General features: G+C 32.9%; 1 protein-coding gene and 1 long non-coding RNA gene across 3 annotated transcripts in view; both read right to left on the bottom strand.

Moving 5' to 3' along the window:
- LOC127071237 (uncharacterized) overlaps nt 1-22,638 on the bottom strand; it is a 220,056-nt gene that overhangs the window by 79,827 nt on the left and 117,591 nt on the right. The window lies entirely within an intron of this gene.
- LOC127071175 (putative uncharacterized protein DDB_G0288537) overlaps nt 1-22,638 on the bottom strand; it is a 42,023-nt gene that overhangs the window by 8,373 nt on the left and 11,012 nt on the right. The window contains exon 2 of one of the 2 annotated variants that reach the window (XM_051010125.1): nt 5,162-14,459. The exons of the other annotated variant lie outside the window; for it this stretch is intronic. Within the exon in view, the coding sequence (XP_050866082.1) occupies nt 13,586-14,458 (873 nt within the window). The 5' untranslated portion in view covers nt 14,459 and the 3' untranslated portion in view covers nt 5,162-13,585. Of the gene's footprint in view, nt 1-5,161; nt 14,460-22,638 lie in introns of those variants that run through there. 2 annotated transcript variants of the gene reach the window in all.

The raw sequence follows: 22,638 nt of genomic DNA, 5'->3' as shown, positions 1-22,638 counted from the left end.
AAATATGTATTTTCTAAATATGAAATGTTTTTATCGTCTTGATAAATGTAAACATGCCTATCTACTATGTATACCCGTTCTATAAACCCTATCGTGTGTTCAAACGTTCGAAGACCTAGATATACCAACATAATACATACATACAACATACATATACTTATTTCGTATAACCAGTGAAATGTCAACCAACTAATATTCTAAACCAAGATAATAAAAAACGTGATTATAAAGACTATAAATCGAGAGTAAAAAAAGCGATATGTCGCGCGATCGAAGACTCGATAAGGGAACTCGGTCGAAAATAAAATTAACGTCGAAACGAAAAAAAGAAAAAAAAGGAAAAAAGATAAAAAAAAAAACAAGAAAAACGAATTGATCCAACAAGCTGATCCAACACGATCTGGACACGAAAACGTTGGAAGAAAACAAAAATGATATCACAGGGCTATCTCTCCCGATAATCGTCACGTACATACCTTCCCTTATCAGAATGTCGTTCTCGTTTGTAATGATCATCGGCGTGGAAAGAAAAGTTGTACAATGAAATGTTGGATTTAACGAGAGGCGGAAGCGCGCAGGGTAGTTTCGTCGGTGGGTTCGTGAACCGCGAGACGGTATGAACTTTGGTGACCTCTGGTGACCCCGTCGGTCGATACGTCACTACATCCAGCCTTTGCCAGCGACAGGCTCCCCTGGGCGCTCGAAAGCAAGCGCTCGAAAGCTTTCATGGGGGTTCTGCACCGTGAAGTAAAAGGGAACCAACTTTCAAGCGTAATCGTCCAAATCATGTCGTTCCCTTTTCTCTAGTACTATACTTGCTATCCATTAAGAAATGGTGAATAGCAGAATCGATTTATCAGTGAAAGAGAGAGAAAGAAAGAGAGAGAGAAAAGGAGAGAGGAAGAGAGAGAAAGAGAAAGAGAGAGAGAAAGAGAGAGAGAGAGAGGACGCTGCTGATCGCAGCGTAAAGCTCGTGACGTTAGATGGAAGAGGAAGAGAGAGAGGGAGGGGGGAGGGAGAGAAAGAGGAAATATCGATTACCGCCTTATACTACTTCGGTTCCGTACAGTTTTGGATTTCAACCTTGCTTCCTTTCTTCCTATTTCCATCAATCTAAACCTTACGCTGTCATTTATTTCTTACGGAGAACTCGGTCAAAATATTTCATTGAATTATAGTCGCTATTGTTAATGCAGATTGAACGACAGTTCGAGTGGATATTTAAATTATGAAAAAGTAAGTTATAATGTAGTCTTGATAATCGAGATAATGTATTTCGATTTGATCGGAGGAATGTTAAACATTTTTTTTGTTTTTCCTTCTTTTTTCCGAGCTTCCAACGTGAAATCAATAAAAACGAGAGATCAACGTCATAAAGGAAGTTTCATTAGAGAGATTACAATGTGAAATTTACATGAACCTTATGAAAATAAGCACGAGATAAGATCGAGAATCCTAATGATATGGAATCTACAGTTACTACTATACCAATGTTTTCTCTTTATTTTATTGGACATGCATAGAGAACACGTCGAGTTTTGATCGAAAAAATATTAAAATCTGTTTCTTTTTTAAAACAATTTAAAAGTTGTTTAAAAAAAAATTCATTGGATGATTTTAATGTACCAATCGAACTATAAAATCACAATCGTTTACTTCGTTATTCCCAGAAGAATTTTTGCTCTTGAAAAAGTTAACAGTCTTTTCGATTTAGTTTGGAAACGTCATTAACAGAGTAATTACTTTTTCGTATAATTGTATTTCCAATGCCGACGAATACAATTTTCGCTCTCCGGTTATAACAAAAACATAATTCTTTTATGTACACCTACACGCTCGTATAACATTTTCACATTTCATGGTTCATATTTGTTTATTTATTTTCCTGTTTTAGTGAAAACATACGAAATCTATATTTCATAGTATATTTTGTTAAAAATTGTGAAAATGCTTGTAAAATTGACGCATTAATTGTGTAAAGTCATCGTTGAACGTAGCAGAATTATAAGATGAATCACTATGAAAATGACAGCATGCTGGATACACGCCATGAAAGTATGAGTCATGCTTTTGCATCTTCTTAGAATCGTGTCAAAGAAGATCAATCGATAGAAAGGGATTTGTTCATTACCCAAAATAAATCCGTTACCGTTCTTACGTTGAAGCTCGTAATTAGAAAGAAAATGATTTCCATAATTCCAAATGAGATTTCAAAAGAGATTTTCCGAGAAAATTATATTCCTATAAATCTTTATTAAGCCTTATCATCTTATTCGAAAGCTCGAACTATCTGATTATCTCTTTACTCAACGAGTTTTATAATGAATGAATAAATGAAAAATTTTAATTTATAATTAAACAAAACTTACTGAGATGTCTACTATGATCTATGTTACTATTTTATATTATATAATTAAAAAAGTGAAGTCATAATATAATCGTAGAAATAAGCGTATACTTATGAATGATAAGTAGATATATTTTATATATCCTATTCAATAAAGTATCACCATTCGCCGGTGATCATTTTGATCATGATTGTCTCGGAACGAGGTTTCTCAATTGGTTAGCTAGTGCTAGCTTAAAGTAGGACAACCGACTTGTCTCGACTATACTGTGTTTCCGTAACGTCGCCATCCAGAAGGAAATATCTAAAACCGAAACGAACTGGCTTTAGCCGTCTCGGCGCCGAATCAGCAACTGCGAAGAAAGAGAATAAAGTAGGAAATACTGTTCATGTCAAATTCATTGTTTATCTTCTCTTTTTGTCTCACCACTAACCGAAAGAAAACTCACGACTTCCTATCCGATGGAGAATATCTTGTGAAGATTTTCATTTACTGCTTGTAAAATATCGTAGAAAAATATTTTGAACGACCCGACCAACTCCAAGAGGATAAACGTGTAGGTGTATGTATCTTTGAAGTGCGCATTCCTCAAGGCTGTTGCTTCTCAGAAGACAGTATAATTTTCTACGAAGAATATTATACTCCAGGCTCTTTTAAAAAACGGCCCTGTCAACCGAGAGATTTAAGATTTAGAAAGAGTAATGTTCGCAAAATGTTAATTCAACTCCGATACTTATTGCAGAGGACTTAAGTGCAAATATAAATGAATTATTCAGAATAAAATATTGTCTAGCCTTCTTTATTTTCTCCTCACTTCGATAAATCCCCCTCGTTTTCGATTCTATAAATAAAACATTTGAAACATTAGAGTTTGCAATAAGAATAGACAAAGATAAGAGAACGTTTTCGGTGAAATTCGAGGTTCTTGTACCAATTATGGTTCTACCGAATCGTTTATTTAAACTTTAACGAAACAAGTTTGAGAGATACCTATTCGCTTCTTGAAAATACGAAGATCAAGACATACACGGAAGAAACGTTTTGCGATCGTGTTATACGTTTTTCCCATTCGGTTGCCTTCAAATACAAACTCTAAAAGCGAACAAGTTTCATGAGTGTGTTTACATTAAAGGAAAACCATGTTCCATCGCAAGATACAGCTGTGAAATCTTGAATCTGAAAATACAATTAAGAAATACATTACAGACCTACACACTCAAAGAAATAGTTACCTCGAAATATTTCAAATGAACGATTAAAAGAGTAAACGAAAGAATAACTCTGCGTTTTTAAAAGAAATACCATAAGTAATTTATGTTTAAACGTTATTTCTTTACATTGACGATAGTTCGGTCTCGAAATTTCATTACTGATAATTCGAAGAAGTAAGAAAATACTTATATTACGAAGAGAATTTAAAACAAACTTTTCTTTTTTTCTTTTTGTTTTTTTTTTTTTAAGCATTTAAAGTATCCTCCGTTAATGCTCTTTAAAACGGGAATGAGTTCAATTTCCTCTAATTGTCGATAGTAGGCAGCCTCGTATTATCGATAAAAGCTGGAGGAAATTGCAATTAGAACTTTGAGAGAGATAAATCGTTGACCCTGTTTTCTTTTTTTTATTTTTGTCACTGATTTTGTTTTTCTTTTTTCCTCATTTCTTTTCTTTTTTTATTGGATTAACCTTCCCGATAGTACAAACAAGCATCAAACGAAACTCTTATCGTTTCTTTTTTTCTCAGAGACATTAGAAGAAATCTCGTTGATCCTACTTCAGGAGCATTCACTTTGATAATTTCAATGCACTTTCGATCGGTATAGTTAAAAGACAGTTTCGAGTACGTTACAACGCTCGAAATAGCCAACCTGACACGGATAACGTCAACGTAAAGAAGACTTTAATCGTTCATCCAAAGTGTAATTCACTTAGTTCGTTCTAGATTTCAAATATAATTCCATTTCTTTGCGTTCGATCAAGTACGTCACGGAGGCTTTATTAGCATAGTCGCTTTTGGGATGTATCAAGAGACAGGAGAGATAGATAAAAGTAGAGAGGAAGAGATAGATACATAGATAGATAGATAGAGAGAGAGAGAGAGAGAGAGATAAAAAGAAGGAAAGAGAAAAAGAGAGAGAGATAACAAGAGGGAGATGAAGTCGAGGGGTATATGGAAGAGGTAATTGAGAGGGTATATCGAATTGAAGCTTATTGGTCTATCGCGTAAACAACAATTAGCCGGGCGCTAAGCCTCGGGACAATTTAATGTTTGAAATTATATCCTGAAGGCATAACGTTGAGTTTATGGAACGGCTGATACAGTTAATAAGAAATTTTAACGCGTTCGGCAGGAAGTTCATAATTTCTTTTAAAAAGATTTATCTAAGATAAAAACATTAAATATTGATTTGGAAAAGAAAAAGGAAGAAAAATATAAACAAAAAGAAATATAATTCTTAATACATCGTAATTTTCATTATAAACTTGATATATTGTAAAATTAAACGAAAATCAGGAATATTTTGTCATACGATACAAGTGTGCCCTTTAAATCGTTTTATCATTAGACTTTACACTCTTGAGGAAAGTAAGAGTATTCGAGAGAAGCTCGTTCGTGACTCGAGTGTCATAGTACACATCGAACATAAAGAAAGTTGATATATACAATCGTAAAAAAAAACAGGTGTCACGTTGTTCTGTTAGAAGATATTCGAGATATTCCGTGTTTTGTCAATTCGAAATATGGATCGATTTTCCATAAAAGGAAAAAAAGGAAAATGTATATATCTCGCGATTCGAGAGAAAGAACAACCAAATTACAAAAGAATGGAGCGTTTCATAAAGATTTATTCTCGAAAAAGTCGTGCGTCAAATGTATAAGTGGTACAATAGAGAAATGGCATAAGAAAGCTTATTAGTTGCTAATCGTATAGTAATAATTGTAGGTAGCAGTAAATTGCAAATAGTGATGTGATAATATTTTAGTAACTATGAGAATGATTACGATTTTTACGGCTCGCTTATCGGCCCTCGATTTTCTCGCTTTCTTCTCTTTTTCTTTTTTTTTCTTCTTTTCTTTTTTTTTTATCTTATCATTTTTCATGCGATCACTTCGTCGTTTCTCGCTACGATATTAATATTCTTAAAGCTACGAAAAACGAAATCACTCGATTGATTTTTCTCATGTTGATCGGTAACACTCGAAGAAGGTACATACGTATTTTTTTATTTAAAGAAGTACATGTCAAACAAATTTTCTCATTGCGTTAAAGAAATTATAAAGATATTGTAAAGCGTAAAAAGATATTCTACTGATTCAATTTTTGACGCATGGAAATAAGTTGAATTAAAAAAAAAAAAAAAGAAAAAAGAATAAAAAGAAAAGAATTTGCGAAGAGAATTGAAATGGATCTAAGAAACTCTTGGCAACGCACGACTATGATTTAATTAGCATAATCGATCGAAGAAATAAAATAAGTTTGACACGTCTGCTTTAAACTACTTTTTTTCGTAATTCGTTTTTCTTTTTTTCCTTTTCGCTCGTTATCGGACTTTTACTAACGATCACGTAAATTCATTATGTTCGTCGACGAACAACTTAGAAATCCAAAAAAAGAACAAGAGAAAAATAAAAAAAGTTCTCCTTCCTCGTTGAACCAACGAAGAAACGTCTCATCGAACGATTATATGTGTATATACCGATACTCTTCTCTTCATCGACCAACTTCCCAAACGCGGGCTTGTTATTTTTATATTATTTTTTCCCCTCGCAAGCATCGTCGCAAACGGCTCGGAAACATTGTCCTTAATTTTCGAAGAATCGCCTTTCGCCGGTTCGCCTCGGGACAACGAGGAGAGACAAAAGGGTGCATACACGAAGAAAGAGATAGAAAGAGACAGAGAGAAAGATCTATTTCCTCAATTTCTTCGAGGATCGATAGATCGTTATGGACCAAATGCATGGAGGAAAAGAATTCATAGTCTTTGAAAAATCTTTTTCCTTGTTCCTTTTTTTCTTATCTACGGAAAAAGCTCTCTTTCTACGTCAATGATTCTCAAAGCATGGTGTATACGCTTCTAAGAGTTCCCGAGACTCCTTCTAAGATCTTCTAACTATGTGTATAATAAAATATAAAAAAAGAAAAATCTATTCTTTTATTTTAGATAAACAAAACCTACGAAACTTCTTTAAATGGGTATTTAAAAAAAAAAAAAGAACGAAGGAAATAAAAAGGAAAGAAAAACTAATAAGAGAGATCTGGTGACCAAGAAATTGAAGAATCTGTACTGTTTTTTCTTTTTTTTTTACAAAGAAATGTCCTTGAAAAAATATTTATAATGATCATAACGATCGATGATTGTTCAAGTACATCATTTCAAATCATCCTTGGCAATTCTCAATCAAACGTTTGTACCATCCTCGATTAAATTAGAAACTCGCGTGATATAAATCCTTTCTGAATGTAATCGGATCGGACGAGACGATCATTGCACGTTACCGTGTGACTCTGATGCTTCAAGTAGCACGTATGTACATATGTATGTAGTACGTAGCTACGTATGTAACTACATGAACTCTCGAGGTCAACGGCACGTGACGTCGATCGATTTATCCTACGCGATGGTTCTGATACCTTCTAATAACTCGAATAGAAGAGCGTAACGTTGGAATAATAACGTATTAGTCTCTTAGACAAGACGTATATCGTAATCGGCTGTGTGTAATATTTAAACTTCTAAATATAATCTAGGGTACCTTCTTTTTTTCCTTTCTTCGTTCTAAGTTTCTCGTTAAATCGAAAACTTGGCCTTAACACTAAGCCTTTACACCTTTTTCCCTTCGTTTCAAAACAGATCACAAACACAAGCATACAGGCATACACAGACGCACAAACACACGTATACACACTCATACTCACGCTCATATATCTCGACGATCGAACAATCTATGTACTTAAATATGTGTATTTAGATATGTCCGATCTAAATTCTCTCATTCAAAAAAAGAAAGAAATGGATTATCGTGTCTCCGGTATATAAGTTTTCACGACAACTTGTTATTACAAAGAAATGCCATTTTCGTTTTCTTTTTTTTTTTCGATCATTCATAACATTTTTTAAGATCGATTTTAAAAGCCGCGAAGCTTCGCACTTTAAAATTATGTTCTCCTCTCTGCTCTCTTTACTTTTTGTTTTTGTTTTTTTCTTCTTTTCTTCTTTTTTTTGTTCGTTTTTCTATTTCTTTTTCTTTTTCTTTTTTTCCTTTCTTTCTTCGTTAAATCGAAGTTAACAGCTACGTGGTAATAAATAAATTGTACCACTTATTTTTTGAATAGAACTGCACCTCGGATCGACGAATCGGTAGATATACCGATCATAAAGAGAAAAGAAGATACAGACATATTTGCCAATCATGGAAGAATATATTAGATTGTTGCATCATTTCTATCCTTGATATAATATTAAACAGAGAAAGAGAGAGAGAGAGAGGGAGAGAGAGAGAGAGAGAAACAGAAATAAATATAATCGATCATTGTTATCTGCAACTGTAACGGGCAGCTCATTTCTCATTGATTCTGAAGGTAAACAAATTTACATCTTTTTGACGAGAGAATTCTGACGTAAGCCCGTGGAATATGATAGGAATTACGCAACAATCTAAAAAATAAATGTGTGTATATATATATATATATATGTATGTATGTATGTCTGTATGCATGTATGTATGGACGTACGTAGGTACATCTGTCTGTATGTATGTATATGTGTGTGTATGTATGTATGTATCTATGTATATACACAGTATTTTTCATGCATTTAAAAAATCACTCTCTTTTATAATGTACAATGATAAAAAAGTTTGTCAACTTGTATAGAATTAGAGCACGATTTTAATCGAAGGGGAAGAAGTATAGTATAGATAAACGACGATACCATTTCTTTCCTATTTCTTGTTTTTTCTTGTTTCCTTTCAATTTTCTTCTGTTTCTCTTATCTTTAAACAATTCACAAGTTTGAGCGAAGTAAAGAAGTATTATGCACCGTTTAAAATTAAGTTCTTTCAAATTAGTTTAACTATGTCAGGCTTTCGGTCCTGGGAATGCGAGAAGTATCTCTTAATTATGTTGACAAAATAAAAAGAGAAAAATTATAAACAGAGCATTAAAACTTACCAGATATATATATATATACTTACTATATATATATTTGTATTTACATACATATGTATATAATATATATATATATATATATATATATATATATATATATATATACATACATTAGCAAGTTTCTCGTAAAATTTAAGCTGAAGAGACATTGTTTTACACGTTTCTTTTTATTAAATCTCTTGTTAATAGATTTTTCTGTTTCTTTTTGTCTTTTTTTTTTATATGATATATCAAAGTACGAAAGATAATAACTAAGAATAAAGATAATAAACAAGACAAAGTGCTTTCCCATTGACGTCGAAAAGCTACAAAGAATACGAAACATCGTGAAAGGCACTTTCACTCAATTGTATGATCATAACAAATGCATCCATCTCTCTTTTTCTTTCATTCTGTTTCTCTCTCTTTCTTTCCTTTTCTCTTTCACGTTCTTTTTTCTATCGGACATACATACATTCTCCCACTCTTTTCGATTTCCTTTACGATTACATGTAATAATATTTCCCCATCGGTCTTTGCAAGAGCGTACAAAAATTGGAATTGCGCAGGAATGCAAAAAGTGGAGACACCTTAATCTCTAATAAATGTATAAGAGTGTCTCAATTAAAAAAGGTACAGGTGTATATAATAATATAATATAATATAATATAATATAATATAATATAATGTAATATAATATAATATATATATATGTATATATATATATATATATTTACAGAGTAAGATTTTTCGAAAGAACATTCCATTTTTCATTCGTCTCTCTGCCCTTGTTTTTTTTTTCTTTTCGTGTTATGATTTTTTTTTTTTAATTATTACTCTTATTACTTTTCCCTTCCCTTCCATTCTCTTCTCCTTCCTTCGCTTCTTTGCGTTGCGAGTTCAATTAATTTTTTTTTTATTTTTTATTTTATCTTATTTTTTCATTGGATCACAGAATGGTAGCGCCCGAGCGTGGCAATATTCTTACCTAAGACGTTAGAAGACGATCCGAGGATTAGTGGTAAAGAGAAACAAGAAAATAATTTGATTTTCTTGGATGGTATCGTCGTATTTGAAACAACGACGAAATCTTTAAATTCCGAAGATAAACAAAAAAAAGAAGAAAAGAGAGAAAAAGAAAGAAGAATAGGAAATTTAACCTCGTTTGGTCTGTGCAAATCGGATCGTTTTCGAAGGTCAACTCTCCTTTTATCTTTTAAATCTACGACTAGCGTAATATACGTAAACATTCGAGGTATTATATAAAATGGAATATAGCATATTAAAATTATCGTCTACCTTAAAATTAACGCGCACTATCAGTCACTGGACATCGGGGATGTTCTATGAGATAATTATGATGACGAGACGATAGAACAACCCCATAGATTCACGTCACGTCACTCCGAAGGGACATTCATGCGAGAAATTCTTCGATTTGAATATCAATTCTTTTTCTTTTCTCTCATTCTTTATCGAAGATATTGACATCGAACCGAAGTTAGCAGGAGTTTATTACGTTTCTGACATAGAAATAAACTCTCAATGGAAATCCCGATCGATCGATGAAGCGAGGAAGAGAAAAATCCTCTTTTCTCTCTTTTTCTTTCTCTCTCTCTCTCTCTTTTTCTCTCTCGTTCTTTCTCTAATTTTATTTTAATCGATCTATCAAGTAGAAATAATCTACAATTCCTAAAGAATTCTTTACCTTTTCTTTTTTTTCTGTTTCATGGAAGTCCCTAAGGTGGTCAGAACATCCATTCGATCGACTTACAGATAGACATCGATCAAATGTTCTTTTTTTTAAATCTTCATCTATTTTCTTAAAAACGAAATTAATGCAAGCGCTATGATTGATACCGATCGAACGTCGAGATCGGATCTGATAATCGATACGTCGGCCATTTTGATCCACTTATAGAAAAAAAAAAGTTTCGTCCCGACGTTCGACGAATTAAATGTTTATAGATAATGAGTATGTTCGCGTTGATAATACGTTAGAATTACGATTAATAATAATAGTTCATATGTATCTCTTTCTCCCGTCGCCTGTGTCGCCAAAAATCTATTCGTTTCTTTTACGATTGAAACAATCCATTCAATGAACACGCGAAATCCGATATGCCGCTTGCTAAAAATTCTCAAAATCGATCATTTCATTTGTTTATTTCTTCTTTCGATCTCGTTTCTTCTCTATTTTCCTTTCCTCGTGCTCTTTATCTCTAACATTCGTTTCGGATTAATTTATCTTGGTCCTTGAATTCGTTTTCTCCGGTTTTTCTTATCTTTTTTACTTTTTATTTTATTTTATTTTATTTTATTCTTTTTTTATTATTATTTTCTGTTTTTTTCTTCCTCTTCTTCTTTTTTTTTTTACTTCATCTATTTTGCATATTTATGAGAAAATTCTTTACTTTATCACTTCTCTCTCTCTCTCTCTCTCTCTCTCTCTCTCTCTCTCTTTCACTCTCACTCACTCTTTCCATCATTTTTAATAAAACATTCCATTCTCTTTTCTCGTAATATCGACGTTGGCTGTCAAGTTCGTAAGTAAATTCGACGAGTCTTGTCATCCTCGAAAAAACTCTATGTAGATCCGATCATATTTATTTCTAAATATTTGCCACGAGGTTTTTTTTTTATCGTACCTCGTTCGATTTCTTAAAATTACATATATTATTTCGTACGACAGAGACACACATGCTTAGTTTTCGTTTCTTTAAAATTTTTCTTCAATTTTACATTCGCACATCTCTATTTATCTTCATTTCACGGCTTAAACATCGATTCACATTGAAAAAGATATAAAGCCTCTTCGAAGGCTTTATTTGGACGAAAATACGATTTCTATTTATCGTAGGCGATATATGCGATCCAAAGATCAGCTCGTAGGATTTAAACGATTTTCTCACTTTCGATTAACTTGAAACACGATTTATATATATATATATATATATATATATATATATATATATATATTGCTCAAACAAACCTGCAAATAAATATCGAGAAGAAAACAGTGAATCTTCTTCATTCTTTCCCAAAGAACTATAATAGAAGCAAAATTTGCGAGGAGCTTTCTAAAGAAATCTCGAACGCTTTTTCAAAAGATTCAATAGTACATGCATTAAAACAATTCATTGTTCCTATTTATTGAAATAATTTAATTCACGGAATTTAATTCATGAAATAATTTAAACATGGAATGTTTTAAGTTTAATGAACTATTCAATTAGTTTACGGAATGTTAGATATTATGAGATGTATTGACATCATAAAACCATCGAATGTCCATGAGAGTAATTAAAATAAATTAAAACAAATAAAATTATAATGGCTATATTTACGTAAGGAAATTTCTTCTATCGGTCGTGTCTCTTATTTATCTTGACGTATAAAAGACTTTCATGTTTTTTAACATCTTCCGAGTATTTACAAACTTCGTGCAAAAAAAACAAAGATTTTACCGCTTCATCCGTTTATGATGTCGATCTGATTAAGGATTTAACGATGATATGAAAAATTGATATCAAACGTATATGATTGTTATATCGCTGCACTTTCACGTTTCTTCGTGATTCGAAATAAACGTTTGAAAATCGATGATCGACATTAAACGAATATATATTTTCTCCGATTAGAAAATATATAGACAAAGTGTAAAAACAACGATTGTAATCGCAAAAGGAATGTTAAAATTATTAATAGTCTTTTGAAAATAATACTCATAGCAAATAAAATTAAACGCAATGAACTTCCACGATTATAGTGTATTATTTTTAGCATAGGTATTATCTTTACTTACGAAGATCCACACTTATGTGCTATTTTTCTTTAAAATCCCTTGATACGATCGTGAATGATTTCTAACACGAAAGAAATACATATTCTCGGTAAAACGAATCTATTTAAAATTTAATACAAGTTGGAATTCTTGATCGCTTTAATCGCGTAAGTGTCGCTGAGGGTATTAATGAATTTCACAAGGTTACTAATAAACTTCACTTTGAATGTAATAGAAATGCGAACGGGCAGTGTGTGGTAGTAAAAAGTAAGTCGAAAGTACTCGTTAAATATATAAATAAGAAAAATGTAACAATAACGGTCTAGTCTTCATTCGTATATCTTCTATTAAATAAATTTAACTAAATTAAATTTTTTACTTTAAATCCGCGATTACGTATTCGAAACATTCCTAATCAATTTTACGTTTCTATGGACACGTCCTTCGTAAATCCAAACTAACGTAATAACGGATAATATTATGGATAACATGCTGCGTGGGACATAATTCGATTGACGTATATCTACGCGTATGCTCTTCGTGGTTAAAGGGTTAAATCGATACAACGAGCCTATCCGATTCGAAGCAGAAATTTCAAACTCCTGGAGTAATACTGAACTTAATTTGACAAGAGTATACCTTCTACTCGTTGATGGAAATTGATATCAATGTCACGCAAGGCATGACGTTTATACGATCATCGCAAAGGATCGTCGAAAGTGAATTTACAAACTTTCATAGACCCCTGTCTAAATTGCAAACCAATCGTGGAAGTTCGTATAATCGTTCAATTTGATAATAATTTCTAAGTTCGTATCCTTTAGTTAGGAATGCTCGAAAATATGGTATTTTCTTTGTTGAATAAGAAGATTCGATAAAAAATTTCAACAAAGACAAATCGAACGTTCTTGAATCAGGGCAGAGAAATGTTGCATCGAAGAGGATAAAGCATTGGTTCCTTTCACCAAATATTATCTTTGAAACTCTCTTCGAAAGAGAATACGAAAATTATGTTAGCTCTTTGAAATTTTCCAAGATATGCCGAGCATGATAGATAGATGGAGAAGATTTCTTAAGAAACGTATGAACAGATAACAAGTTTTGCAATGGAGGAGATTCGCGCCAACGACATATACGATTTTTCTTCGAGAACGAAAAATCTATTTTATCGACGCTTGAAACGGGAAAACGTTTGAGGGTTTTAACCCTGAAGAAACGATTCGCATTTTATTCGCGTAAAGAAGTTTCATTCTCCCCGTGAAAATTGAAGGACAACGATTGAAACGAAATAAGAGGGTATTCGACATCTAAATTCTAGAGACGTAGAGAGGTCGATGAGCCTGTTGTGGATTTCCGTTTTGCTTGGAATATCGTGGATTTTGTAGGAGTTCTCTCGTTTCGCTAGGTGAACCAGGACTGAGACTATTGGTCGTAGATGTCTCGACTCGGTCGCTGATGATTTCTTCTTCGGTGATTTGTTCGAGGAAGAGGGCCGACTGTATGTTTTGATTATCGCCGTTGATAACAGGGGGTGGCGAGTAAGCTGGCGGCGGGCTTCTCGGGGGTGAATTTTCCGAGTTCTTTTCATCTTGAGTCGTGATCGATCCGACGGACGGTATTTGTTGCATTTGCTTGACTCTTCTGGCGTGTCTGGTGGTGAGCCCACCAGTTTCGACATCTCTTTCTAATCTATGTCCAGATCTGGACCTGGTCAATTGTCTTTGAACGTATTCCTCGAGATCGTTCTCTTCCTTCCTAGCGATTACGCGATTTAGAATGATCAGGAAGATGCCGACGAAGATGGCAAAGAGACCAACAGCAACCAGCTCGTTCCACCAACCACCAGAGCCCTTGCTACTCCAGTGAGCCAAGTCACCAGGTAGAAGACCGCTCATCAGTAAAAATGCACCCAACACCAAAAAGACCACTCCTATATGGAGCATCCCAATCGAAGTAACCACCTTTGTGTCCAGCATGCCTTGTCCTGCAGCACGATTAGGGTGTCCTCCCTTGTGATGCCTCGGATGATGGTCCAGGGAACCGGTAGACGCTCTCGGCGATGTCAGTCCGCTCTCACCCGATTGAGCGCTATAACGGCGCTCGCGAGCACGACGTTGCTCGTCCCGACGCTTTCTCTGACGCTTGATGGCCAGCGCCGAGTGCAATCCAACCGCGTGCATCCTGCAACACCGGAAATACAACCCTTGCTCAGTCAACTTCTACAATTCTCTATGACTCTTCTCTCTCTCTCTCTCTCTCTCTCTCTCTCTCTCTCTCTCTCGCTCTCTTTCTCTTTTTGAATCAATCTCTCGCTCTATCTCTTTCACTCTCAGACATTCTCTTTCTCTCTTTCTCTCTCTCTCTTTCTTTTTTCACAAAGAAATTTATGAATTTTTTGCAGTTCAATAATTCGAACAATTATTATCGAAACAAAGGTTTTCATCGATGTTTTTATTTACTCTCTCTTTCTCTCTCTTTCTCTTTCTTTCAACAGATGTACACACACACACACACACACAACACATTTTCACACTCTAACCTCACGTGATTTGGAAAGTTTAGTGAATCTAAGGGCTATAGGGTTCGTTCACGAGGTTACAGGATGCACTGCGATGGAGTGACGCGTCCGGCATATTTTTCATTCGCTAGAGTGTCGTTGTTACCAAGAGGGAGGCTCAGTCTCGATGTCCTTGAATCTCCGAAGGCTTCTTCGTAGGTATTCTCTCTCTCTCTCTCTCTTTCTCTCTCTCTCTCTCTCTCTCTCTCTCTCTCTCTCTCTCTCTCTCTCTCTCTATTTCTATTTCTCTCTTTTTCCACACTCCCTTGAAAACGTGAGAATTGCCCAGCTGGAGAAAAGAATCTAACAAGAAATCATAATAAGAGAGAGAAACTAAAGGAAAAATAATAAGGGATACTTATGTATAGGAAGAAATGAAGGAAAGTATCTTTGTATTCCATTATTCCCTTTGAAAATATATATAAAAAATATTCTCAGTAATCATCCGTATATCCGTATATTCTCAAGAAACAAAAATTTTGTCCTATTTAAGATTTTTTTTCTTTTCATTGCCCTTTCGTACTCAAGTATTAATGAATCTCTCTTATGCGGCCCCCTATCCTTTTTTCTCTTCATCACCATGGCGACTAATTGAACACTAGCTTCAAATGACGGATCTCATAAGTGTATCGTTTATTATCATTTCTGATGAAAATATGACAAATGTCGTAAGACTTGAAGGTATCTTTTATCTTCTTTCTTTTCTTATCTTTTCTTTTCTTTTCTTTCCTATTTTTCTTTTCTTTTCTTCTTGTTTTTCTTTTTGAATAAAAGAAAATGTCAAATATCTTTCGAACATCTCATCAAAATATAATATCATCAAATTCGTTCGGAGTTTAGTTGATTCGACAGAAAGTCTGCTCTTGATTTGATAGATTTCAAGAACTTCCTTCATATAAGATATCTATACTCGTCATGAATCGATGGAAATCAAGGTAAAAACCAAATCGATTTATTAAACTTTCTTCCTCGAGTACGTCGATGTATACATACTCTTCACAAATTTACGAAAGTTTCTTTCCGTATACTCGGCAATATGGTACATACTCGTGGATACTCGTGCGATATAAAAATCGAAAAGTACCGTGGATTTACGAAGGAGAAAGAACGAATGTCGTAACTCAATTCGTTCGATGATTTTCGTTGAAAGGTAGGAGGTTGGAAAAGAGAAGATTTGCAATTTATCGGAATGCTTCGTACTTTGTAAACAGGTCATGTCCCGTCGGAAACTTGGAACTTGCGATAAAACCTACTTTAAAGTCAATGGCGTGCCTCGCAAGGTGTGTCTCACAGTGATATTACGTACTAGAAATAAAGTAATGTGTCACGTGCGATATCGGTCAAGCTTGACTTCCTCAGAGAATATTTTTGCTTAAAAAAAATAGAAAAAAAAGAAAAAAAGAAATAGAGAAAAAATAAAAAAATGAAAGAAAGAGAGAGAGAGAGAGAGAGTAAGAGAGAGAAAAAGAGAGAAATCGAATGAAAAGTTAAAGGTGAACAATATTGACCACTTTACATTGCCTTTTATAGATAATATTATAGATAACTTCAAATGTGTTGGCTAGCTTCGGCTACGTGTAATTTTATACCCAATTATATCTACAACTCTGATCGATCGAATATAAAAATATATAATCTCGCGTTAGTATAGCAACTCTCGCACATTAATTTTTGTAAAGCATGACCTAAACGACTAAAGATTATTCAGACTTATAGAAGCATACTCGATAATTACGAAATTGATATCTATTGCTAGTAGATGGATATGAATTTACCCACTAATTAATTAACTGTCATTAATTAACGATATTTCAAGGTATAGGTTTGACTTTTGTGGTATTTGTGGTACATAGGTAGATATATCGAATGAAACAAATTTAACTGTTTGATAAGGTTCAAGGAAAAAGTGTGAAATCAAGGATAATATTAATTATATGAAGATTGTTTGAAAAACAATATCCACTACATTTTACAAACAACATATGTTCGTTCGACTTTGTAATTTTGTATTTCTCTGTAAAAGTCAAAATTACTACCCCCTCATCTTGTTTTACTCGACAAATCTTCATCATTGTTGCTTGAGAAGAAAATCAACGCCTTGTTTGAAATGTAAATCTTTATCTTCAAATTGCTTTCATAATGAGCACATAGAAAACTTGCAAATAGTATGAGTAAAAGAGAGAGACAGACAAACAGACAGAAAAAGAAAGAGAGAGAGAGAGAGAGGTATTAGGAGAGATATTACGTAGATCCGATTACAAAAAAAAGAAAATAAGTATAGATATTAACATATATATATATATATATATTACGTTGTTTTAAGAAATTATAAAATTTCAATTAGAAAAATATCTAAAATACGAAGATAAAACGAATTAAAGTTATAAGAAAAGTACTATAGTTCTTTGCCGGAGTTAATTACTTCTTTACTACTAGAGTTTCATCCTGTATCAAGGAATCTTCTTCATGAATTTTTCACTACAAAATAACGATGAAATTCCTAAGCTAAAGTTAGAATTGAGTGAGAGAAAGCTAAAAAGAAACAGAAAGAGAGAGAGAGAGAGAGAGAGAGAGAGAGAGAGGAAGAAGCGAGCCTCGTAAATTCGTATTCACTTTTGGATTCACATAATAATTTGAAATCTTACACTCGTTTCTATGAATTATTATTCAACTGTTTTATCGAAAATACTTGAGTTCCTATCATGTTATAATTCTACGACAACGTTCGAAACATAAATATACTGTATTTATAAATTTTAATATTTCATTTAAGCATATTCCGTTAGAAAATATTTAATAAAATAGTATAATTAATTATATATCCGAATTGTATATTCTAAATAATATTTTAGAAAAATACATTAATTAAATATCATCGAGCGACAAACGCTAACGTTGTTATACCCACATTGATAATTGTTTCGTGATTGGAAAATATAGTTTTGGTATCGGAAAAGGATTTATTTGTTCACACGAAAATTATCCTATTGAAACGCTTGCTCGTTATATTAATTTCCATAAAAATTTTGAAAACTTAGACAAATCTCTATGGATTTTTAAAAATTTCGAAATCATTTTAATCGTAGAGGCTTGTTCGATAATTTTTCTTTTTTTTCTAATTACATTTCAATTAAATGAAACATCTTTTCCTTATCCCCGTCGTTATGTATACACTTTTTTCAATACTACTTTATGTGCAGTAACAATTCAAAGGATTTGCCGTTTATTCGATAAAAGGGTAAAGTCACTTCCGCCGTGCATTAACTCCGTCTTTTGTCTTCATATTAGATTCCGTGAATATAATCGAATTGCGTCGACTCGAGGAAGAAAGAGAAAAAAAGAGAGAGAAAAAAGAGTAGACGCTACGCAAAGAAGAATAAGAAAGAGGGCGTATTAAAACGATGAAGTTAAAAAGTGAGGATGAGGAGAAAGAAGAGGAAAAAGAGGAAAAGGAGATGGAGGAAGAAGCGGAGGAGGAGGAGGAGGAGGAGAAGGAGGAGAAGGAGGAGGAGAAAGAGGAGGAGGAGGAGGAGGAGGAGGAGGAGATGGAGGAGAGTCTCAGTTTTCTCGATAACTTACGTAATGACGCAAACATAATTTTGACGATGAATTTGAAAAGAAGGAACGGCTAAATGATCAACGATAAATAAAACGATCGATTGTGCGATTATTCGTAAAACGATGACGATGATAGCAAAGAAGAAGAAGAAGAAGAAGAAAATTAAAAAGAGAGAGAGAGAAATAGAAAGAGAAATAAAAAAAAATACAGAAAAAAAATCAAACGAGCAGTAAAGAAGAAATGAGAGTGTGTATGAAAGATAAAAGAAAAATAGAAGAAAAAAGAAAGAAAAGAGGGTAAGATAAAGGAAAGAGGTCGATCGAGGGTCGGATGAAAAAAGAAAAAAAGGAAGGTTTAACGGTAAATACTCTCTCGTTCCCGCCGATCACAATGTATGGAACGCAGAACCATTTCCTGCGTTGCTTCTGTCGATCAATAAACCATCCTCATTCCCTTTAGTGAAACGCAAACGCAAAGTACATGAGAGAGATAGTGCACTACGTGCATCACGCGTTAGCAAGAGAACTTCTATATAATGTGTTCCTTTGATAAGATCTCTAATTCGGGAAACGTGCAATTTACAAATAGATGCTGAACAATGTTGAGTATTTTTAAAATATCTGAAAACGTGTTTGATGATTAAAAACGTATACTATTTCGTAAATTGTTTAGTAGAATCGACAGGAAAAAGTAAGAACAAAAATTTACTTGATTTACTCTCACGTATTTTTGCTGTTTCTCTCTTTTTTCTTCCCTTTTCTTTTATATATCAAAATAAATAGAAGACATAATAACTAAAAGTTGAATACTGTCTTAAGGAAATCACACTGTGTACATTTTAAATAGATACGTTTAAAATGTACATGCTTCTTATGTCATAGAACATGCTGGCTACGTTGTTCGCGTGAACATACGGCGCCACGATGCTTTCGTACCGAACGAATGGAGGAGGAAATTAATGGCGAGGTCGTCTACGACGATCCTAAACGTTCCGGAAAAAGGAGAAGAAGCCTTGAAAAAGTTGTGGATATATGAGTATGAGGAGACGAAGTGTATTAGGGGATGGCTAAAATGTATTTCAGCAAATCGTTCTAGGGCGTGTTACCCGACGACACGCAAAAGTCCGAAAAAAAAGTTGGGGTCTGAGTTGAAGAATTCAAAAGAACTGAAATATGTATGTAAATACATGGATAGCTACTTATGTAAATTATATATAAATTTTATATATGTATTTCTTTTCTTAAAGATATAATGTCTACTTCTTTTCAAATTCTATTACGACGATAAAACTTACTTAAATAATATCAAAAGGAAAAAAGAAAGAATATATAAAGATAAAAGTATATATATATATATATATATGTATTATGTCTTTATAAGAGAATGCGATAAAAAGTTCTTTTTAAATACAATGAAAAATCACTATCGTTTATTATACTCTTAATACAAGAGATATTTATTTCTATAAATCTCTTTACGATTGTGGAGGATTTTATTCGTTTTGAAAAAAGTTATTCGCTCGTAAATAATAATTTTTGACATTATCCCGAGAAAAAAAATTCTCTTCTTTATCCACGTGTACGTACTTACACATGTTTTCTCTCTGATACTTTCACAAAAAAGAAAGAAAAAATCACATTGACGTGTAAAAACATACAAAACGTCTAATAAACGGCTAATATTTTTACTTACGGAGTAGGTGGTATTGGTATCGTGTATCAGAAAAAATGGGAAAAAAGAAAAAAAGAAGAAAGAAAAGTTTTGTCTCGTCAATGCGTTCAGAAACAGAACGTTTCCACTTTAACCGAGTACCAACTATTTTTTTGTTCTTTTTTTTTTAACAAGCTAAAGTGAAAAACCGCCTACTACGGCCTACAAGGCAGAACGATCATCATTTATGAGCCATGTCCTTTATCTTCTCATATTTCTTCGTGTTAGTACGTGCTATGGTCCATGAATTATAAAAAATTATTCTCTTACAATTCGCATAAAAACGGTCTTTATCACACAATCCACTTACGATGGAAGTCATTTTATATCCACGTTTTCAAAGTGAACTATATTCGTTATCTACTCAAAATGAAAAGCCACACATACACACATACATATGTACGTGTCACATCGTGGATCAACTTTTTAATCTTTTCGAACTTTGATATTTTCAATTTATTCCCTCGTAATATTTCCAACGATTTATAATTAACTTTTAAAGGCCAATGTAACGAAAATTACATTATTCCAGAATATCATACAGATACACGTGCGTGTATAGAAAAATGAGCTAAGAAGAAATGCACCACGAGCGATTAGAAATTTTTGTTCTAAACGTATGATTAAGAGATTTATATCATTAATGGACGTTACGCTTCGACAGTTAGAGGAAAATTATTAAAAAAAGAAAAAAAATGTGGTTGTTACAATCGATATGTTGTAAATTATAGGAACGGCTAATAAGTAACTTGCTTCTAACAGGTATATATATATATATATATATATATATATATATATATATATATATAACAGACAGTAAGTAAAGTAGGGAGGCTAGTGACCTCCTTCAAACATTAAAATCCGCTTTGAGGTCAAGCAGTACTCAGAGAAGGATTCGGTTAATGTAGATTTTTTCGTGTCGTTACGAGGTAACCAGAATGAGAGAAGGCTTTCCCGTAGATCTCAAGTGGAACCTTCGTAGAAAGAGAATACCTTTGAAATCTTTTCATTCGTTAATTTCCATGCATTTCTTAGAGCTTTAGAAAAAGAGAAAGAAATTGTTTGCTCGAGAACAATGATACGAAACGTTTTTAAATTATACACTTACATACACGAGTTTTTTCTTGGAGAAGTTACGTTCGATTGTCACTGGTAGATTTTATTAATTATTAACTAGAATAAAAAAAGATTAAAAAAAAAAGAGACTCTTATTCATATAATAATTGACAAAAACGAGACAAAAGAATTTATTAAATTTATCGTCGAAACTCGAGTCAAATGTTGACCTATATTTCGTATGTCTTGTTTTATTTTTTATTTTCTATTTTTTCTTTTTCTTTTTCTTTTTTTTTCTTTCTTTCTTTCTTTTATTTTTCTCATTCATTAAAGCTTTCGGAATTATTATTACTCGAATATTGACTACGCTCTCGAAAAATTCGAGATATATCTATTCGTTAATTAATAGAACGAAACGCAAAGGAGAGCATGCTTTTTACAGACACGAAAGATTCGGTTGTATACAATTGAAATCAATATCTTGGCGAATCTCCAATTGGTAAGTATGTCACGGTGTTAAAGGGTTGTCGATCTTTACATTACGCATCTGACATTAAGCCAAGACAAACAAGAAATACATTTAAGTTATCACGGTGTTTCGTAAATTTCGATAATTCGATCGAATCGGTATAATACTTACTCCGAGAAATTTAATCTAAGTCTTGGAGAACTTGAAGAGTTAATATTGTTTAATATAAAGTTTAATAGTATCGATGAATGGAATATAATGTCGTTCTAACCTTTCTCTAAGAATATGAATTAATACGATGGGAAACATAATTAATGTTTTCCTAATTGTTAGAGTTGTACTAATTATAACTACAATAGATCTTTCTAAGGATGCTCAAGATTAAATTTTCGTAACAAGTCTACATAATTTGTAAAATAACCCGTTTCTCTTCTATATTATTATTTCGAGTTAAAAATAGAATTTATATATATATATATATATATATATATATATATATATATCTTTCTTTCTCTCTCTTTCTCTCTTAATTTGTACGTCCAAAAATTATTTAATTTCGAAATATTATATAAATGTATCGATCGAGATATCATAATTTAGGCTAAAAAACAAGAGAAAAGATCAGAAAAAAAGAAAAAGAAGAAACCAAAGATCATAATAAAATTGTTCGGTCTTGTTATCGTGAATAAACAGAAATTTCAACGATAGCTTTAGATGACAATTCTCGTTATATATATATATATATATATATATATATATATATATATATATATATGTACACACATATTGGAACGCATGGTAACGTATGTAATTAGGAAACAAGCCGCATCGAAGTTGACATGATACGGGATGAGCACGTAAAGCATAGGTCGAAGCCGCTTTAAACGAAAAGCACTGAGCTAGCAACAATCCAAAAGCGTAGCTTGTGAATATCGTTCACGAAAGGCTCACCAATAATCCTGCATTTGATGTTATACCGAATGAACGTAGTATAGTGTGTATATGTATA

This window comes from Vespula vulgaris, chromosome 1 (genome assembly GCF_905475345.1).
Source record: "Vespula vulgaris chromosome 1, iyVesVulg1.1, whole genome shotgun sequence".
In the NCBI taxonomy this organism is placed as follows: Eukaryota; Metazoa; Arthropoda; class Insecta; order Hymenoptera; family Vespidae; genus Vespula; species Vespula vulgaris.
The sequence above is the reverse complement of the archived record's forward strand: the minus strand, read 5'-3'. Positions and strand labels throughout refer to the sequence as shown.